The sequence below is a fragment of the Bufo gargarizans genome, chromosome 3 (genome assembly GCF_014858855.1).
Source record: "Bufo gargarizans isolate SCDJY-AF-19 chromosome 3, ASM1485885v1, whole genome shotgun sequence".
NCBI classification, from domain to species: domain Eukaryota; kingdom Metazoa; phylum Chordata; class Amphibia; order Anura; family Bufonidae; genus Bufo; species Bufo gargarizans.
In genome coordinates this window covers 340,449,513-340,466,698 of record NC_058082.1, presented here as the reverse complement: position 1 = coordinate 340,466,698, position 17,186 = coordinate 340,449,513, and the positions used below count along the sequence as shown (strand labels likewise).

The 17,186-nt window shown below is 43.5% G+C and overlaps 1 protein-coding gene across 2 annotated transcripts; it reads right to left on the bottom strand.

Moving 5' to 3' along the window:
* Positions 1-485: 485 nt before the first annotated feature.
* On the bottom strand, positions 486-16,143 carry SH3BGRL3 (SH3 domain binding glutamate rich protein like 3). Of its 2 annotated transcripts, XM_044287549.1 has the most exons (4): positions 16,000-16,143; positions 12,578-12,745; positions 3,903-3,937; positions 486-980 (listed from the first exon to the last, which is right to left on the bottom strand). In XM_044287549.1, the coding sequence occupies exons 1-3, from the start codon at positions 16,048-16,050 to the stop codon at positions 3,932-3,934; spliced, it is 225 nt and encodes a 74-aa protein (XP_044143484.1). In that variant the 5' UTR covers positions 16,051-16,143; the 3' UTR covers positions 486-980; positions 3,903-3,931. The 2 variants fall into 2 exon arrangements, with proteins under 2 accessions (XP_044143484.1, XP_044143483.1); XM_044287548.1 differs by lacking the exon at positions 3,903-3,937.
* Between the last annotated feature and the right edge of the window lie 1,043 nt (positions 16,144-17,186).

The following is a 17,186-nucleotide window of genomic DNA, read 5'->3' as shown; positions in this document are numbered from 1 at the left end:
CAGTGCAAACATTGCAGGATTTTATCTTTATTTAAATGGAAATTTTAAAAGTAAATTAAAAAATTCTTAAAAAATATATTTAAAAAAGTGATTTAAACAGCAAGTCATTTTCTGATGACACATTTCTTTTAGTCAGCAACATATACATTTGTACTAACAATCGATCATCAGCATACTAATGATTATTGCTTCATGTAAATGGTACTTAATGACTGCTAATACAATATGGCCGATCAGTGCTCGCTATCAGGCAGATAACTAGCCTGTGTATATGGAAAACCGAAAAAAAAAACAACCATTGCAGTTTCTTCCTGTGACTTTGGTCCTTGATAAAATCTGAAATGCCTTGTATAAAGTGCCCTTGGTCAAACACACATCTAAACCTCGAAATGTTGAGGTTCAAAGTCTTCCAAGGTGTTTACATCCTCCAGGTAAGTGCTCATAAAGAAAACCATTACAACATGTAATAAATACGCAGGGACAGCTATTGTGAAAGACATTTATTGATCAGCTGGAAGACTCACTTCCTCTTTGGCAGGAAAGACACATTTATATTCACAGTCATTATAGGAATGGGGACGGGAGATCAGAAAGCTGCCAGAAGGGTAAGGGGCTTATGCAACATCACAAGGTAAAAAATAGCCTCTTGCCATCCAGGCTTACTTTGGAATGGATAGTATCACATTCCTCTGGAATGTAGGTTTATTTTATGCAAAACTGGAATGACCAAAGGTGTAAAGTTAAAAAATTATAATAATAATAATAATAGCGCAAAAATTATAAGTCGTAACACCACTTTGCAAGTTTTCAGTGACAAAACTGGCTAAAGTGACATAGGAAATAATAGGAGCCAGCTTAAAGATGAGCAGAATAGATGCAGGGCTGATTCCACTGTGACTGTAACAGGAGGCTTATTTTTGCACCTCTAGGAACTCGTTCACGGTGCCATTTTCCACAGCATCCATAAGCTGCTCAAAACCCTGCAAGAAACAAAGAGGAGTGAACGTGAGCAAAGAACAAAACTCAATGTATGGCGATGCATTATATACTCAAAGGGGTTGTCTGGGCTACACATATTGAATACCTATCCTCAGGATACGTCATTAAAAAGGTATGACTCCCGGCAGCCCCGCTAACCAGATGAAGGAGCCACGGGGATCGTACAAACGCCGAGCCCTCTTCAATATTTACCTGCATACCATCTGCTTTGTAGTGTAGATGCAAAAAATAGGTTACCAGGGCGCTGTCCACCATACATAAAATTACTGTTTTATTCCACTTAATGGGTGTGACGAGTTTCAGATGCGGTTTGCCCCCTTCCTTTGATACAAATAGGTATTTAAAGAAGAAGGCAGACCACCTTTGAAATGTGTCGTAACTGCCCATTTATTTTAATTGAAAAAAAAAAAAAAAATACATTTTATTTATGGTGGAAAGAGCCTTTGTATCCCATTTTTTGTATCTACGTCTATACGTGATTTATGGAGCCTGAATTGGTGACCTGGTTGGGAGGTGAAGCAGTCCACATACGGTATGTTTTATCCAATAGACCCTCTTCACCGAGTTGTGCTGGTTGCATGCACAACTCTATTTGGTGGGAACATCTCAATTAACTTTATTTCTTATCATCCCAGTTTTACATTGAGCACCCCATTAGGTTCCAAATTACCCATAGTCTAGTGGTGGTGCAGTGTACTTACAGCTTCCTCTCCCATTTACCTGAATGGGAAGAACAGCTGAAATGACCCTGTGCAGCCGCTACAAAGTAGACTGCGTGCAGGTAAGCACTGAAGAGGATGCCACAGCCCCTTTAAACAGCAGGGGTCCAACTCCAGGTAAACCCATCGATCTGTTATTGATAGGTCATTCATATCTGTAGCCCAGCCCCTTTAAAATGCAGTGTCATGGATTTTGCAGTACATTCCTGGATTTTTGGCACTGCCAGGCAGCACGACACAGTAGTTCCATAGAAAATAAAACAAAAGGCTCCTTTTTAATTTTAAGTACAGGTAATTGCATGTATACCATCCGCTCATGGACATGTTGCTTCCAGTTCATCTATAAACTGGCAAACACGTCACAGTCACTATGAATGAACATAATTATTTGGCAAACTTGATGGCGATCCTTCAACCTGAACACCCATGCTGGGGGAGTGTTGGCCCATATGACCTGCATATTGGTAAGATTCATACAATGGAGGTATACAGAGGCTTAATAGGGCCCCATAAGTCTGTGGGTGCGGTATGGAGCTTGTGTGCATAGGCCCTATCCAGATCTGCAGGTAATAACACAGACGTCTGCAAACACCCAGCGCATAGCACCCAGTAAAAATGAAACAGCAGCTATTGTACTTGGCATACGCTGTATGCATGATGAAGCAGAGATTAAATATTTGTGTGTGGTTGAAACAGGTTTGAACCCACCTTATAATGCATCTGATCTGATGAACCGCCCTAAGCAAACTCTTCACCATACCATATTACACAGTCTTTCCCAAACAGTATAATGACCAAACCTATGCAATCTTCTTAAGAAACATTTCAAGATGTTCCTTGACTTCTGAAATGATCACACATCATGGGCTCCAGGGTACGAGCGTCCTATTGCTGAAACAGGAAACTACCACTGTGCAATTTCAGTTTTGTAGCCGCACGCTTCTTTCTTGTGCTTTATTTTACCACATGCAGAAATGACACCAATTCTACAGTACATGAAGGTTTAGTCTTGTACATGTTAGATTACACTCAGCAGTTAGTAATGGGTTTACATGAACCTCCAGGCAGCAGAGATCTCACATCTCCTTAGTCCTGGGGTCTAGCAAAACATTGATTGCAGGACCCTATCTGCTTCCTCTTATGCATAAGTCCCAGAATGGGTAGTAGTGTCCCCAATCTTCTGTATGTAGCTGAAAAAGGGAAGGGCTGGATCATGAAATTGTGCCCCTTAAAGCAAGCTTGTCACATTGCAAATTCAGTGCAAACTGCAGCAGGTATAGAGCAGGAGGAGCTGAGCAAACTGATAGTTTTATGGCAAAGGATTCAGCAAAACTTGTAATGTATTTATTTAAATTTTAGCTCATTCTGTGTGGAGTAGTCACGGGGTGGTCTCATCAGCTGCAGGAAAGAGAATGGTTGGCACTCCACAGATCATGTGTTCTAGCGCTTAGTGGTAAGGCGATTGACCCAGTACAGTCTAGAAGATGCCTCGGCACTCAATATAAATGCTAAATAATTAAATATTTATTTACATCCAGTTACAAGATTAAGGCAAGGCCAACGTTTCGGTCCACCAGGACCTTGTTCACGGCCTGTGAGCCAAAGAGAAGATGTGGAATTTAATATTTAATGAGTGTGCATTTATATTCAGTGCCGCGGTCTCATCAGTGCCATTCATGTAAATACGCCTACAGAGATAGCTGTCAATAACTGCCAAAAGTCCTAGGCATAAAAGAAGTAGAGATTTAAATGAATGAAATACAAGTTATACCTAATCTTTTCCCATAAAACTATGCATCGGCCTGCTCATCCTCTCCAGTATAATATGCTACCTGCAGATTGAGCAAAATCTTCAAGTCAGAGTTTTTGGACATTTTGCACCTTTAGTAACATTTTTTTTAATACTTTTGACATGCACATATAAAAACTAAATTATAAAATAAATCATATTAATAAACCCTTATACATAAACATTTTCACTTCCTTTTTGGAAAGTAGACACCCGGCACACTGTCAAAAATGCCTGCACTTTATACACACAGATACGTTCATGCAATTCTGCATCAAAGTGTAATTTTTCACAAAAATTCAAATTAGTTGCTAAAAGCGTGACTCAAGCAGAAAGTTATACAGACACACACCTCAAAAAAAATAATATAAAGGATGTGCAGAGTTCATACATACCACATAAGACTATATCTTGATTAAAATCACTAGAACTGGAAAGACCGAAAAAAAAAGCTGGAAATTGTTAAAAAGTAAACACCTATAAAATACAGGAATTACAATCATGGAAAAGCAAGCGCACCCATAAATCCTGTATATTTGCTGAAAGGAGATAACCTTATTGATGAGAGCCATGAACTCCTTGTAAAAAATACAAATATTGCACCTAAAAAGCAACTATTACGCCTATGTGGCGAAATATTATTTTATTTCTGTTTAACTGCAAATGATCATTTATGAGCAAAAATTTATTTTCTGACTGATGGAAATCTTTTCCATCTTGGAGCTGAAAGAGGTGCGGGGTTTCTTCAACCTGCACTTTATCATTCACACGAACATAAGGGCCCTGTGCCAGTGCTGCGGATCTACTGACTTGAATGGGTCCGCGCGATCTGCAAGATACGGCCGACTATAGGGCATTTCCTATCTTTTGCCCACGGAAGCACTTTGTAGTGTTTCTGTAGACTTCCAATCCATGCTTCTGCTCCACAAAAGATGGGACCTGTCCCATCTTTGGAAGTATCTTGCGTAATACAGACCCACTCAAGTCAATGGGTCTGCATCCGCACCATGGAGTGCACACGGGCAGTGCCTGCATATTGCCGACCTGCCGTTTGCGGTCCGCAATACGGGCACGGAGTCCTTATAGTCGTCTGCATGAGCCCCAAGGGTAAGGCCGCCCAGCTAAAATCCTGCTTACTACTTTGAAGCAGATTTGATTGGGTAACAGGTCACTTCGAATCAGCTACATAAAAAACATAGACCTACCGAAAATTTCCTTGAATCCACCATGTCGGCCTGGTATCCTTGTGGCCATCATGGTGGATGGAAATGGAAAATACTGGTTTTCCGCTGCTGAATCAGCACATTTTAGCCGTGTGAACCTACCCCAACAGCTAAAGATACAAGCCAGGTCTGCTTTTATAGGGGTTGTGCAGTGGGCAAATGTTGAATTGTCTATCCCCTGGATAGCTCAATTTCAGATAGGCAATGTCCGACTCCCGGGACCCCCATCAATCAGCTGTTTGAAGAGGAGGCGGCGCTTGACCGAGTGCTGCTGTCCCTTCATATTTACCTGTGTGCCGTCTTGCTTTTAGAGGTGGCAGAGTAATTACAGCTGCGCATCCCTTCAAATTAACCACCACCGATCTGATATTGATGACCTATCGTGGGGATAGGTCATCAATATTTACCCACTGCACAACCCCTTTACAGCTAAGCTGCTACACAGCCTGCAATAGAGCCTTAGTAACAGGGTTGTGGCTGAAACCTGCAGGTATTTGCAGCTCCCACTTCACTTGGCTGTATCTCAGGCTATATTGCAGTTAGCTCAGGTATCCAGGGTTTGCTCTAAAGCCACAATTCTTTAACATGAAGATTAACATTAAGACCTATACAGTCTGAGATAGAGCCATTAGTAGCAAAGATTTATCTCATATGTCCTTGGCTGCTGAAATACTTCCCTGACACGATGTATTAGATACTCTTAGATCTCTAGATTATAGGAAAAATTAGATTACACTTACCGGTAATCGGTTTTCTTTGAGCCTATGACAGCACCCATGGAGAGACCGCCTCCTACTCCTCAGAACAGGGAACAGGAACAGATTTAAAAGAGGGGGGGGGGGGGGGGATTAACCGGGTGCTGTCATAGGCTCAAAGAGAACCGTATACCGGTAAGTGTAATCTCATCCTCCCCTCACCTATGACAGCACCCATGGAGAATTAAGCGAGATTTATTTAGGGTGGGACAACAGCCTGAAGTACCTTACGGACAAAACGCAGTCCTTCATTAGAAGGCAGCTGAAGTCTATAATGCTTAAAAAAAAAAAAAAAAAAAAAAAAAGTATGAGAGAACTCCAGGTGGCAGCCCTACAAATCTGCTCTATAGAAGCCCTCTCTGCCCAAGAAGTAGAGACTAATCTAGTAGAGTGAGCCCCGAACAACGGACGGTGGAACAGCAACTTTGGATGAGTATGCTAAGTAAATAGCTTGCCTGATCCATCTAGTGATAGTCTGGAAAGATGCAGCAGAGCCCCTCTTATTACCCTGAAAAGGAAAGCAACAGATGGGAGGAGGACCTGGGCTGTGTGACCTGCAGAAACTGAATTAAAACGTCTCCTCACATCTAAGCAATTGAAAGCCGATTTTTTTCTTATTTTTTGGAGAAGCACAGAAAGGGAAGAACTCTCTTGGAAACGAGAGAAGACACATTTGGCAAAAAAGAAAGATCAGGAGAAATAACCACCCGGTCCTCCAAAATTTTTAAGTAAGGTTAGTCAATGGAAAGAGCAGCAATCTCATCAACTCTTCTAGCAGAGGTAATAGCTAGGAGAAAAGCCAGCTTTAGGGAGAGCATCTTAGGGGAAATGCTGGCTATCTGCTCAAAAGGATCTGCCATCAGGGCTGAAAGAACTACGTTTAGATCCCAAGGAGGGATCCTATTTCTGCAAGCAGGGGATAACTTAGAAACTGCAGTGATGAATCTCTTCACCCAGGTATGCCCCGCTAATTTAAATTCAAATAAAGCACTTAAAGGGGTTGTCCAAGTTATATTTATTGATGACCTGTCCTCAGGATAGGTCATCCATATCAGGTCGGCTGGGGTCCAACACCCGGCACCCCCGACGATCAGCTGTTTGAAGAGAAGGTGCGCACCGTGCCAGCGCTGCCTCCTCTTTATTGTTTACCTGCTTGCTGTTGCATCTGCAGCGGTAAGCAGGTGTAATTACACCCAAGCCATCCCATTTATTTCAAATGGTACGGATCACTGAGGAGGATAGGTCATCAATAAATATAACTTGGACAACCCCTTTAAGGCTGAGATCTGCACCTTTAAAGTGCTAGGCCTAAGGTTTTTTCTCTCCAACCTTCCTGCAATAAATCTAATACAAGAGGAATATCTGGAGCCTCTAGAATATCCACTGGTCTATTGGCAAATCTGCAGAAAGCCCTCCAAATTCTAAAAAAAAAAAAAAAAAATCATAAGTGACCTTCTTACGACTCGCCAACAGAGTAGTGATAACATTGTCAGAGAGACCCCTTCTTTTTAAAATTCCCCTCTCAATAGCCAGGAAGTCAGATGAAGACTATCCACTTCTGGGTGAAGGATTGGTCCCTGAGCTAGAAGTCACTGGAAAACTGGAAGAACCCACGGGGTGGCAATTGACATTCTGCGGAGCTCTGAAAAGAACACCCTATTTGGCCAAAACGGGGCTATTACTATACCCGTAGCACAATCTTCCTTGATCTTTTTGAGGACTCTTGGCAACAGCTTCGGGGGGTGGGGGGAAGGCATAAAGAAGACTCCTTCCCCAGGACTGAGCTAATGCGTCTACAGCCCTTGGCTGTTCCTTCGGTGATAGAGAAAAGAATCCCTCCACTTTTCTGTTTTACCTGGTGGCAAAGAGGTCTATTTTCGGGACGCCCCATAAGGCTGAAATAATGTTGAAAACCCCCTGATCTAGGAACCATTCGCCCTGGCATAGATTATGACGGCTGAGGAAATCTGTTTCTACGTTGTCTACCCCTTTTAGATGCACAGCAGAAAGAGATAAGAGAGGGCAAAAAACACCTCTGGGATCTTTAATCTAGGATCATCCCCAAAAAAACTGCACCTTTGACTTGGGTGCAAACTGGAATTTTCTATGTTTATCTCCCATCCTAACTTGTCCAGAACCTTTTTCAACCAGGTAATCTGTTCTTCCAAGATGTGACATGACTGAGCCATGAGGAGAAAATAGTCTAGATAGGGAATCATCAAGTCCTTTTCCCTCACATGAGCCATCATCTCCAATGATCTTCGTAAAAACCCTTGAGGCCTGAGATAGTCCAAAGGGGAGGGCCTGAAACTGAGCATGCAGAAACCTGTTCTCTAGAACTGCTACTCAAAGTTTTTTTTGTGGTGGTGATGGATAGGAACGTGATAATATGCATCCCTGAGATCCACTGTGGCCATGTAACAACCTGGGAAGAGATAGTTCACTGCTGACTTGCTGGATTCCATCCGAAATTTTTCGTACACCAAAAAACGGTTACGTTTATTATTGTACGGAAAAAAAAGAACCTGTCGTGTATTTTTTATTTTTTTTACAAGAAAAAGAGTTGAGTAAAATTCTCTTGCCTCTTCTTGCTTTCGAACCTCCACCAATACTTTTTTGGTAATCGGGAAGAACCTCTGAAATGATGGCTGCCTGTTTTTTTTGGGGGGGGGGGTCTGAACGATAGTCTGTCAACACAAATCTCTCTGCTGGCAGCTTCTGAAATTTTAATCTTAAACTCTCTATTATAACTGTATATATCCATGGGCTAGGGGATTTTTTGCCATTGACCTGAGAAGTGAGAAGGCTTCTGGGTCCCATTGCCTGCTGGAGCGGTGTGGGGGCATGATAGTCGCCGCACAGTGCCACACCAAAGTTAGAGTAGGTTCCCACTTGAAGAGGCAACAACTGTATACAAATGCCTCCCAATAGTGCATAGCAATAGATTGAGAATAGTGCTGTATAGCCATGTTTTATCTTGCTGTAGTTTAAAAAACTGTTATATCAAAAGCATAGTAATGAGGATGTGCGATTTAGATTCTCTCTCACATATTGAAGACCTGAGAAGTGAGACAGACGACCGACCACTGCAGCCCTGTCGTCGTTGGGGCTGTTCCTTTGAGGCCTCTGCCCCGGAAAAAAGAAACCCCTTTGACTATTTGCTGCTCCTGTATACTGTCTAGACCTTTCTCTTCCCCTGAAAACTTCTCTGTTAAACCTGGGGCAGAAAGATCTTTTAGGGGGCTGCTGACTGGTAGAAGGAAAGCCCTTTTCTTATGAGAGGCCTTATCAAGAAGATAGACCGGGCCAAATAAGAATTCCCCCTGTCACGGAATAGCACAAAACGTAGCTTTAGAGCTAACATCCCCGTTCCAGCTTTTCAACCAAATAGCCCTAGCCGATAATCTTAGAGTCCGCCGAAGCATCAGCCATAAAATCTAGGGCATTATAAAAAGTAGGAAAAGATGATAACAACTGCTCTCTAGGGGTACTCCCTTTAATGTGATCCTCCAACTCCTTCATCCATGCCTTAAGGTATCTAGCTACCAAAGTAGCGGCAACAGCTGGTTTGAAGGCCGCCGCCGAGGCATCCCAATTTTTCTTTAAATAAATGTCTACCCTTCTATCCATTGGGTCCTTTAGAGAACCCATATCCTCAAAGGGGAGCGCAGCTTTTTAGCTATTTTGGCCACAGGGGCATCTAGCTTTGTGGCTGTATCCCAAGAGGTAGACACTTCCTCATCAAAGGGGTATTTATGCCTAACAGAGGAGGGCTTCTTCCATTCTTTATCAATAACAGCCTGAATATTTTTTATCTACATCAAAGACTAAGGGCCCAGACCTTCAAACAGAGTCCTGGACAGACTGTGGCTGCTTTTGGTCATCTAAACCCATAGTAGCTCTCACTACTTTTATTAGGAAATTAATGTTCTCTGTATGAAAAAGCGGCTTTCCAGCGGCTTTGTCATCAGATGAGTCATTTTATGAAAGACATTCTCCCTCTTCCTCCAATCCAGAAAGCACATCCCTGTCGCTAGAGGGGGATTTGATGCAGCTGCAGAGGTACTGGGCCGGCTCTTTAGAAGACTGCTAACTGACTCCCTAAACCTCCTCCCGAATCATCTGCTTGATGCTGCCCATCAGAGATGGAGCTTCCTCCTCCATTAACTTGCTCACACAAGCTTGGCAAAGGGGCTTTGCCCAAGCAGAGGGTAGCTTCTTTTTACATATAGCACAACCCTTGTCTTTGGATCTGGAGACCTTTTCTAGACTCCTTAGACACAGAAGATGACGCCCATGAGTAATCAGCAATATGCACGTAGGGGGTATCCCCCCCCCCTCTTACCCCACCGTAGACTGCTCCATGTTCAGACCTGAATCTTCTCAATGGAGGAACTGCCCGCTTCTTCACCAGCAAGGCAGCTGAGCTTTTCTCACCCAGTTGCGCACACCGGCTCCCCCCACTTCCGGCTTACAGCGCCTGCTTCCCTCTACTGTCGCACCGGAAGTACATCACTGCCCAGGCTGCGGCGTCCCTGCTCACGCAGCTCCCCTGGTTACAGGCGAGGTACCGACAGCCGGACATGCAACACAGCCGCAGAGGGGCCGAGAAGGAGCAGAGCGGGGAGGAGGGAAAGAGAGGCCCAGACTTAGCAGCGGCTCCTAATGAAAGCTTACGCCGCACGGGTATATACACTTTTAAATAGCCGGGGAACCCGCAGCTCCATGGTATTCTTGCGGTTTCCAAATTCCCTCCTGTCCACTTAGGACAGGAAACAGAACGGGAGGCAGAGAGGGTGGTCCATCTTTTAAAGCGGTTTCTGGTTTCCGTTTCCTGTCCTGAGGAGTAGGAGGCCATGGATGCTGTCATAGGCGAGGGGGAGATTTCACTTTCTGGCCAGCAGGAAAACACCAGAGAGCTGTGATTATGATCTGCATAATATTTTGTAAGCCTCATGTACTATGAAAAACCTAGCAGCGTTGGTACCCATGCTTGATGCCGAATATTAAGACTAAAATTGTGCTGGCTTTTAATCAGCTTCCTCTTATGACTCCTACAGTAGGTCATAAAAAGAAGGTGGCTCTCAGCAATAAAAGAACATCATTTCATTGGTATGACCATTAGTGATCATTCACACTAATTATCTGAAACAAAAAAAATATGCTTTCCTGCAAGATGGCAAACACTTCTCTGAAGAATATAATCATTGTGACTCTTTTGCTCAAAGAAGACAGCTTGTCTGTGCAAAGACCAGAACAAATTGAGTCTGAAGAATCTGAAATTTCTGTGACCATATTCAGAACTTACTCATCTATCTTAGAGTATATTCACACCTATTGGTCAATGCTATTTTATATGCACCTAAACCTCTAAGTGTGATTACATCCTTACCATCATAGGTCTAGCCTCATAATGCATGCATAATGAAAGAACGCACAAGTCAAAGTAAGTTCTGTATATTCAGGAAAGCCAAGACTTGAACTCTCTGCCAAAGGAAGAGGTAAAGGCCAATTCTTAAAAAGGGTCTCCAAAAGGATTGAATGCCTTGACGTGTGTCAATGTCTGTTTACTTATGCGAACGGAAAATTAGCCTAATCCAATGTGGGCAGCAGATAAAATCTCAGGAAGAGAGGCTTCACTGTTGTGTGCACTAGTCTTTGTTATGTTTCAGTGTTTCCACTAAAAAAGGCTTTTCAACTGGTTCCTTCCTTCTATAAAGTAGGATTTTCAATCAACTTACAATTACCCCTAGTGTTTTCTTAGGAGTCTGAATCTTTCGTGCTTAACATACTGTATGGTGGAAGCTGATCCCTCCTGTAGAGATATACGGTAACTTATGACAGATCTCTCACAGTGGGACAACTTGACATAAGACATTTGGCACTGCCTCTAAGGGGCTGCACAATTTCACTGCAATGCCATTTCCATCATTCAGTTCACTCCATAGTCTTGAATCTGGCAAAGCTGCAGTTCCGATGCCATAATGTAAAACTTTTTTTTACGTCACACTAGTGCTGTAATTATCTTAATAAAGTGCTTGCTTCTTCTGTATATGGAATATTACACTTGGCACCACCAGACATTGTGGCACCAGAACAGTAAGCGGTAGAGCTGTCTCTACTTCCTCTAATACTGGATTGTCAGTATAATAATATATTTATTTATTTATATTTATTTTGTCTCCCATAGTGCCCCCAGTATAAAGAATGACCCCTTTGTGCCCCCAGTATAAAGTATAATCCTATTGGTGCCCTCAGTATATATAATTTACACCCATTGTGCCCTCAGTAATTTCGGCGTACAAGGTTCGGGTTATCTAAGAATTCCGTTATGGATTCAGTTACCACATAACTTATGGTCCGTGGTAGCAGAACGCATAACAGAATTCTTAGATAACTCGAACCTGGTACGCCGAATTTGAAAACCGCTCATCCCTAGTCATTTGACCTCTAGGCTTTGCCAAGGGGCCTGTCCTGTAACCAGTTCCCTTCATGATGGCCACATATGGCCTCACCGTGGCACTTGATCCAAAAGTAAAGAAACAGCATATATGTGGAATGTTGCAGGTCCTACTGTAGCTCATTAGGGATTTGAGCTGTACACTGGCGGAGGATCAGGCAAATTATTATTATTAAAATTGGCAAAAAAAAGGACTGCTAATCACCTGACAAACAAGCGAATGCTTCTTTGCCAGGTGATCACATCATTCATACGGCACCCATATAAGTCCTTGTTGGCAGCATATCATCTTATGGAAACAGGTTAGGTGCTCCTGACAAAATGCAAAGTGAAAGGGGGAGATGAGCAATTGTAATAACGATCATTAGTCCCCATTCACTTTGCGTAGGCCTGTGCAAAGGCATTTTAAACGCGTGCCGATCAGTTTGTGCAATAGGACCTTCACATAGCAGTTAATACCAGCAGCTTCAATATTTCATAATGGGAATCTTCTGAAAATGAAATGTCCTACCGCATAACTGGTATGTGACTATTAATCAGCTCACTGACCAGAAGGTAGATCATACAGGAAATCCTTCCATGTAAGTGGAGCTTCACTGTAACTGTAAGTATAGGAAATAAGTGGTCCTTACCCCAATGCACTTCTCTCCACGGAAGAGCTGTGGTGGAACAGCCCGGGGATTGCCGATCTGCTCTCTCATTTTGTCCAGAAGGCACTTGTCTACGGAAATATCCACCGAATCATATGGGATTCCGTGTGAATCCAGTATCCGCTTCATTTCATTCTGCTGAGATTTCATCTGGAAGGAAAGAGGACATAGCCCATAAGGAATTATTTTACTAACTGTGACAGAGAAGAAGGGGAATGTGTAGAACAATGGTCCAGAAATCAACAGACCATAGAAGGGCTAGACAGAAAAGAGGAAGAAGATGAAACAGGAGGTGAAGGAGCAAAAAAAGGAACAATGTGGTGATACAAGTCTCAATATAGAAGAACAGCAGATGCCAATAAAAAGCCGTGCTCAGGCTGAAGAACGTGCTACTTTCCAGAAGGCGAATGGCAGAACTGAGTCATAACGTGCATCCGTTCTATGGGGACAGCTCTCCTCAGAGCACAGGGTGACACCATCACAACTGCTAGACAACGGCCAAATGTCAAATTATGGCATTGCATTACCCTGCGACAACGGAGGCCGAAAATGTTTTAATAGATTTGATCCTCAAATACAGGAGAAATGGGGTTCATTGCTAAAAACGGACATCCGGGAATATTACTGAGTAAAGATACTGGGAGAGACTTCTCAAAACTGGTGCAAAGGAAAACTGGCTTAGTTGCCCATGTCAACCAATCAGATTCCACCTTTCATTTCTTAGCTCCTTCGGAAAATGAAAGACTCAGACTGATTGGTTGCTATGGGCAACTTAGCCAGTTTTCCTTCGCTCCAGTTTTGATAAATCTCCCCCACCAGTTGCAATTCAACTAAGCTGACACCCCAAATGATAGCGGTGGGTCCGCTATTTTCTCGCAGTAGTTTTTATCAAATCACATTTTATGGGGTGCAGTGCAAGCCAAACACCTTCTAAACCTTGTATTCATGAAAGGCAGAGGCTGCCCCCTGTCCACAGCTGATTGACAGCTTTCTCCATGGAAGAAAGCTGTCAATCAGTAGCAGGGGGAGCAGGCAGCTTATGGATAGTGAGGTCATTAACCCCTTAGTGACCACCCATACGCCTTTTTACGGCGGTCACTAAGGGGCCTTAGGCTGGTGCCACCACTTTTTTTTTACAGCGGCCCAGTCTAAGCGCTGCACTGGTCCCCGGCTCTCACAGCCCAGACCAGCAGGAGTGCCGATCCAGGCTGTTTTAACACTTTAAATGCTGTGGGCAATAGCGCCCACTGCATGTAAAGTGCTGACAGAGGGAGCGGACTCCCTCCTGTCTCCCATCGGCACCCCGCAAATGCAATCGCGGGGTGCCGATGTGTGTGAAGGCTGCCTGGGGACTGATGTAGGCCCCAGACCAGCCGTGAGTAATTTCCAGCAAGCTGAGCCTCTCTAGCGCAGCCTGCTGGTCAATAGTTAGAATAGCATTGCCATTAAAATGCAATGCACTATAGGGATAGTGCATTGCATTTTAAAAGCAATCAAAAAGTTGTCTGTTAGAGTCCCCTTGTCAGTAAAAAAATAATAATGTATTAAATAAAATAAAAATCACACTAAAAAAATTTACGCTTTTTTCCCATTGAAAATACGCTTTTCAATGAAAATAAATGGCAAAAAATAAAAATAAAATAAATCTTCCCCATACGTTTGGTATTGCCGCATCAGTTACGACCTGGACTACATAAATATCAAGTAAATTATCCCCTACAGTGAACGCCGTAAAAATAAAAAATAAAAATTGCTAATTTATTCTTAGTTGCCACCGAAAATACATAATAACAAGCGATCAAAAAGTGCTACTTACTCCAAAATGATACCAATGAAAAATACAAGTCGTCCCCCAAAAATCAAGCCCTCACACAACTCCATATAAAGAAAGATAAAAAAAAGTTATGGGTCTTGGGAAGTGGCAATGCAAAAACTTTTTTCTTCTTTTTAAAAAGGGGTTTTATTGCAAAAAAGTAGTAAAACGTAAAAAAATAATATATATGCATTTGATATCACTGTAATCGTACTGACCTAGATGATAAAGATATTATGTTATTGATACCGAAAAATGAATGCCGTAAAATTTATATTGTAAAAACGCAGTGGCAGTATTGCTGTTTTTCCCATCTCCCTCCCAGAAAGGGTTAGCAAAAAACAAGCCCTCATAAAGCTATATAGGTGGAAAAATAAAAAAAGTTATAGCTGTTGGAACGAGACGATGAAAAAAGGAAGAAAAAACGCTTGGTCAGTAAGGCCTATAACAGGCTGGTCACTAAGGGGTTAAGAAGTATTAAAGTTAACTAGTTAGGCTACTTTCACACTAGTGGTAGGGGACTCCGGCAGGCTGTTCCAGCAGGTGAACAGCCTGTCGGATCCGTCCTGCCGCCAGTTCACGTGTGCCCCCGGACTTCTGCTCCGTCCCCATTGACTATGATGTGGGCGGAGTTCCAGTGGCAGCGCACACTGAGGCAGCCGGACAGGTACTTTCACACTTGCGCCAGAGGATTTCGGCAGGCAGTTCCGTCGCCGGAACTGCCTGCCGGATCCGTCAAAATGTATGCAAACTGATGGCATTTGTCAGACGGATCAGGATCGGTGTCATCTGAAAAACGGATCCGGCATTTATTTATTTTTCAAAATTTTTACGATCTGAGCATGCGCAGACCGCAAAAACAGATCAGTTTTGCTGGAACACTCGGGGCCGGATCCGGCATTAGTGCATTTCAAGGGGAAAAAATGCCGGCATTCCAGCAAGTGTTCCGGAACCTTGGACGGAGATAGAACAGCAGCATGCTGCGGTATTATCTCCGTCCTGAAAAGTCCAAAATACTGAACTGAAGACGTCCTGAACGGATTGCTCTCCAGTCAGAATGCATTAGGATAAAACTGATCAGTGTTTTTCCGGTATAGAGCCCCTAGGATGGAACTCAGTACCGGAAAAGAAAAACGCTAGTGTGAAAGTGCCCTAAGTACTGCATGGATTGCATCTGCTATGTAGGAGGAAGTATAACGCCCACAATGACTGCCTGCTGCACCACATCTGAGTATTTTTTCACATATTTTTTATTTATTTTTATAAACCTCTCTGGGGACAGGGACTGCTAGGTTACCCACTGTACAGCACTACAGTATATGTGAACGCTATAAAGCAATGGTCAATAGACACACAACTGTCCAGGAGTGAGTGTAAGTGGGAGGTCAAAATGGACATGGCTAGTGTGCAGCTGACAGGCAGCGCAGGGCGACTCCTGGTAATTGACAGCAATTAGTAAATCATCTGGTGACAGCCACATAGCTTTGGTGTGGTGTCATCAGCTGGACCCGCTGCCTGCAGACCGCTAGCCGCCCCCATCCCCTGCCCTGCAGCATGCCCCACGGTGTAACGTGCACGCCAGGCCCCTCACCTCACGGGTGCTGGTCACCGAGCTCATGAAGAACGTCAGATTCCCAGCCATCCTGATCTTTTAGAGCCACTTCTGTAATGTGGACTTCCGACCTCTCCCAGCACGTGTCTATACATAGACCAATCGCGGACCACCGCTTGACACGTGACCACCAGCTGTGAACTACAAGTCCCGACGTGCACTGCAGTTTTCCCTGCAATAGTCCCGCTGTCCCTGGGGAATGAGATGGGAGTAGACACAGAGCCGCCACTGGCGATTTATTTCCTGCACTTACCTGTAGAACATGTACCCATGAAATGTGGGGGAAATAAACGCGGGTTCATTTCTATAAATAATAGTCCACAGTGGAAGAAGTTTCAACCCACTGGTCCATCAGTAGTCAGGGATTGAGGAAGACTTGCTGGCCACGGGTACAAAGATTTGGCCACAAAATCATTATTGAATGTTTTGTTTAAAATCTCCAGAGAAGCAGACCTAAAACAAGAGAAAAAAGCAAAAAAATACCCCTAGGAACCAAACCTTGAAGATTAGAAGAAACTGCACATTACAATTACAGACTGCAGTGCTAGATTTCATGAGCGGAATTATCCAGTAGAGATAATAGAAAGGAAGAGGATAGGACACATTAAAGGGGTATTCCCATCTCAGACAATGGGGGAATATCGCTAGGAAATGCCCCCATCGTCTGATAGGTACGGGTCCTACCACTGGGACCTGCACCTACAACAAGAAGTGGGGAGCGCTGTGGCTGGAGGACCCCGGATTTCCCGGGGGCCGTCCACCACCAAGCGCAGCTCCCCACATGCTGCCATTCATTTCTATGGGGCAGATGGCAATAGACGGCGGCCCCATAGAAATGAACGCAACTGATCCGGAATTTTGGACAGAGAGAATACCGGGGCATGCTGAGATAATTCCTCCATCCAAAACACTGAACTGAAGACGTCCTGATGCATCCTGAACGGATTGCTCTCCATTTAGAATGCAATAGGTTAAAACTGATCAGTTCTTTTCCAGTATTGAGCCCCTAGGACAGAACTCCGTGCCGGAAAAGAAAAACGCTAGTGTGGAAGTACCCTTAGTTGCCCACAGCAACCATCAGATCAAATCAGATTCCACCTTTCATTTTCCAAAGGAGCGCTGAAAAATAAAAGGTGGCATTTGACTGGTTGTTATAAGCAATTAAG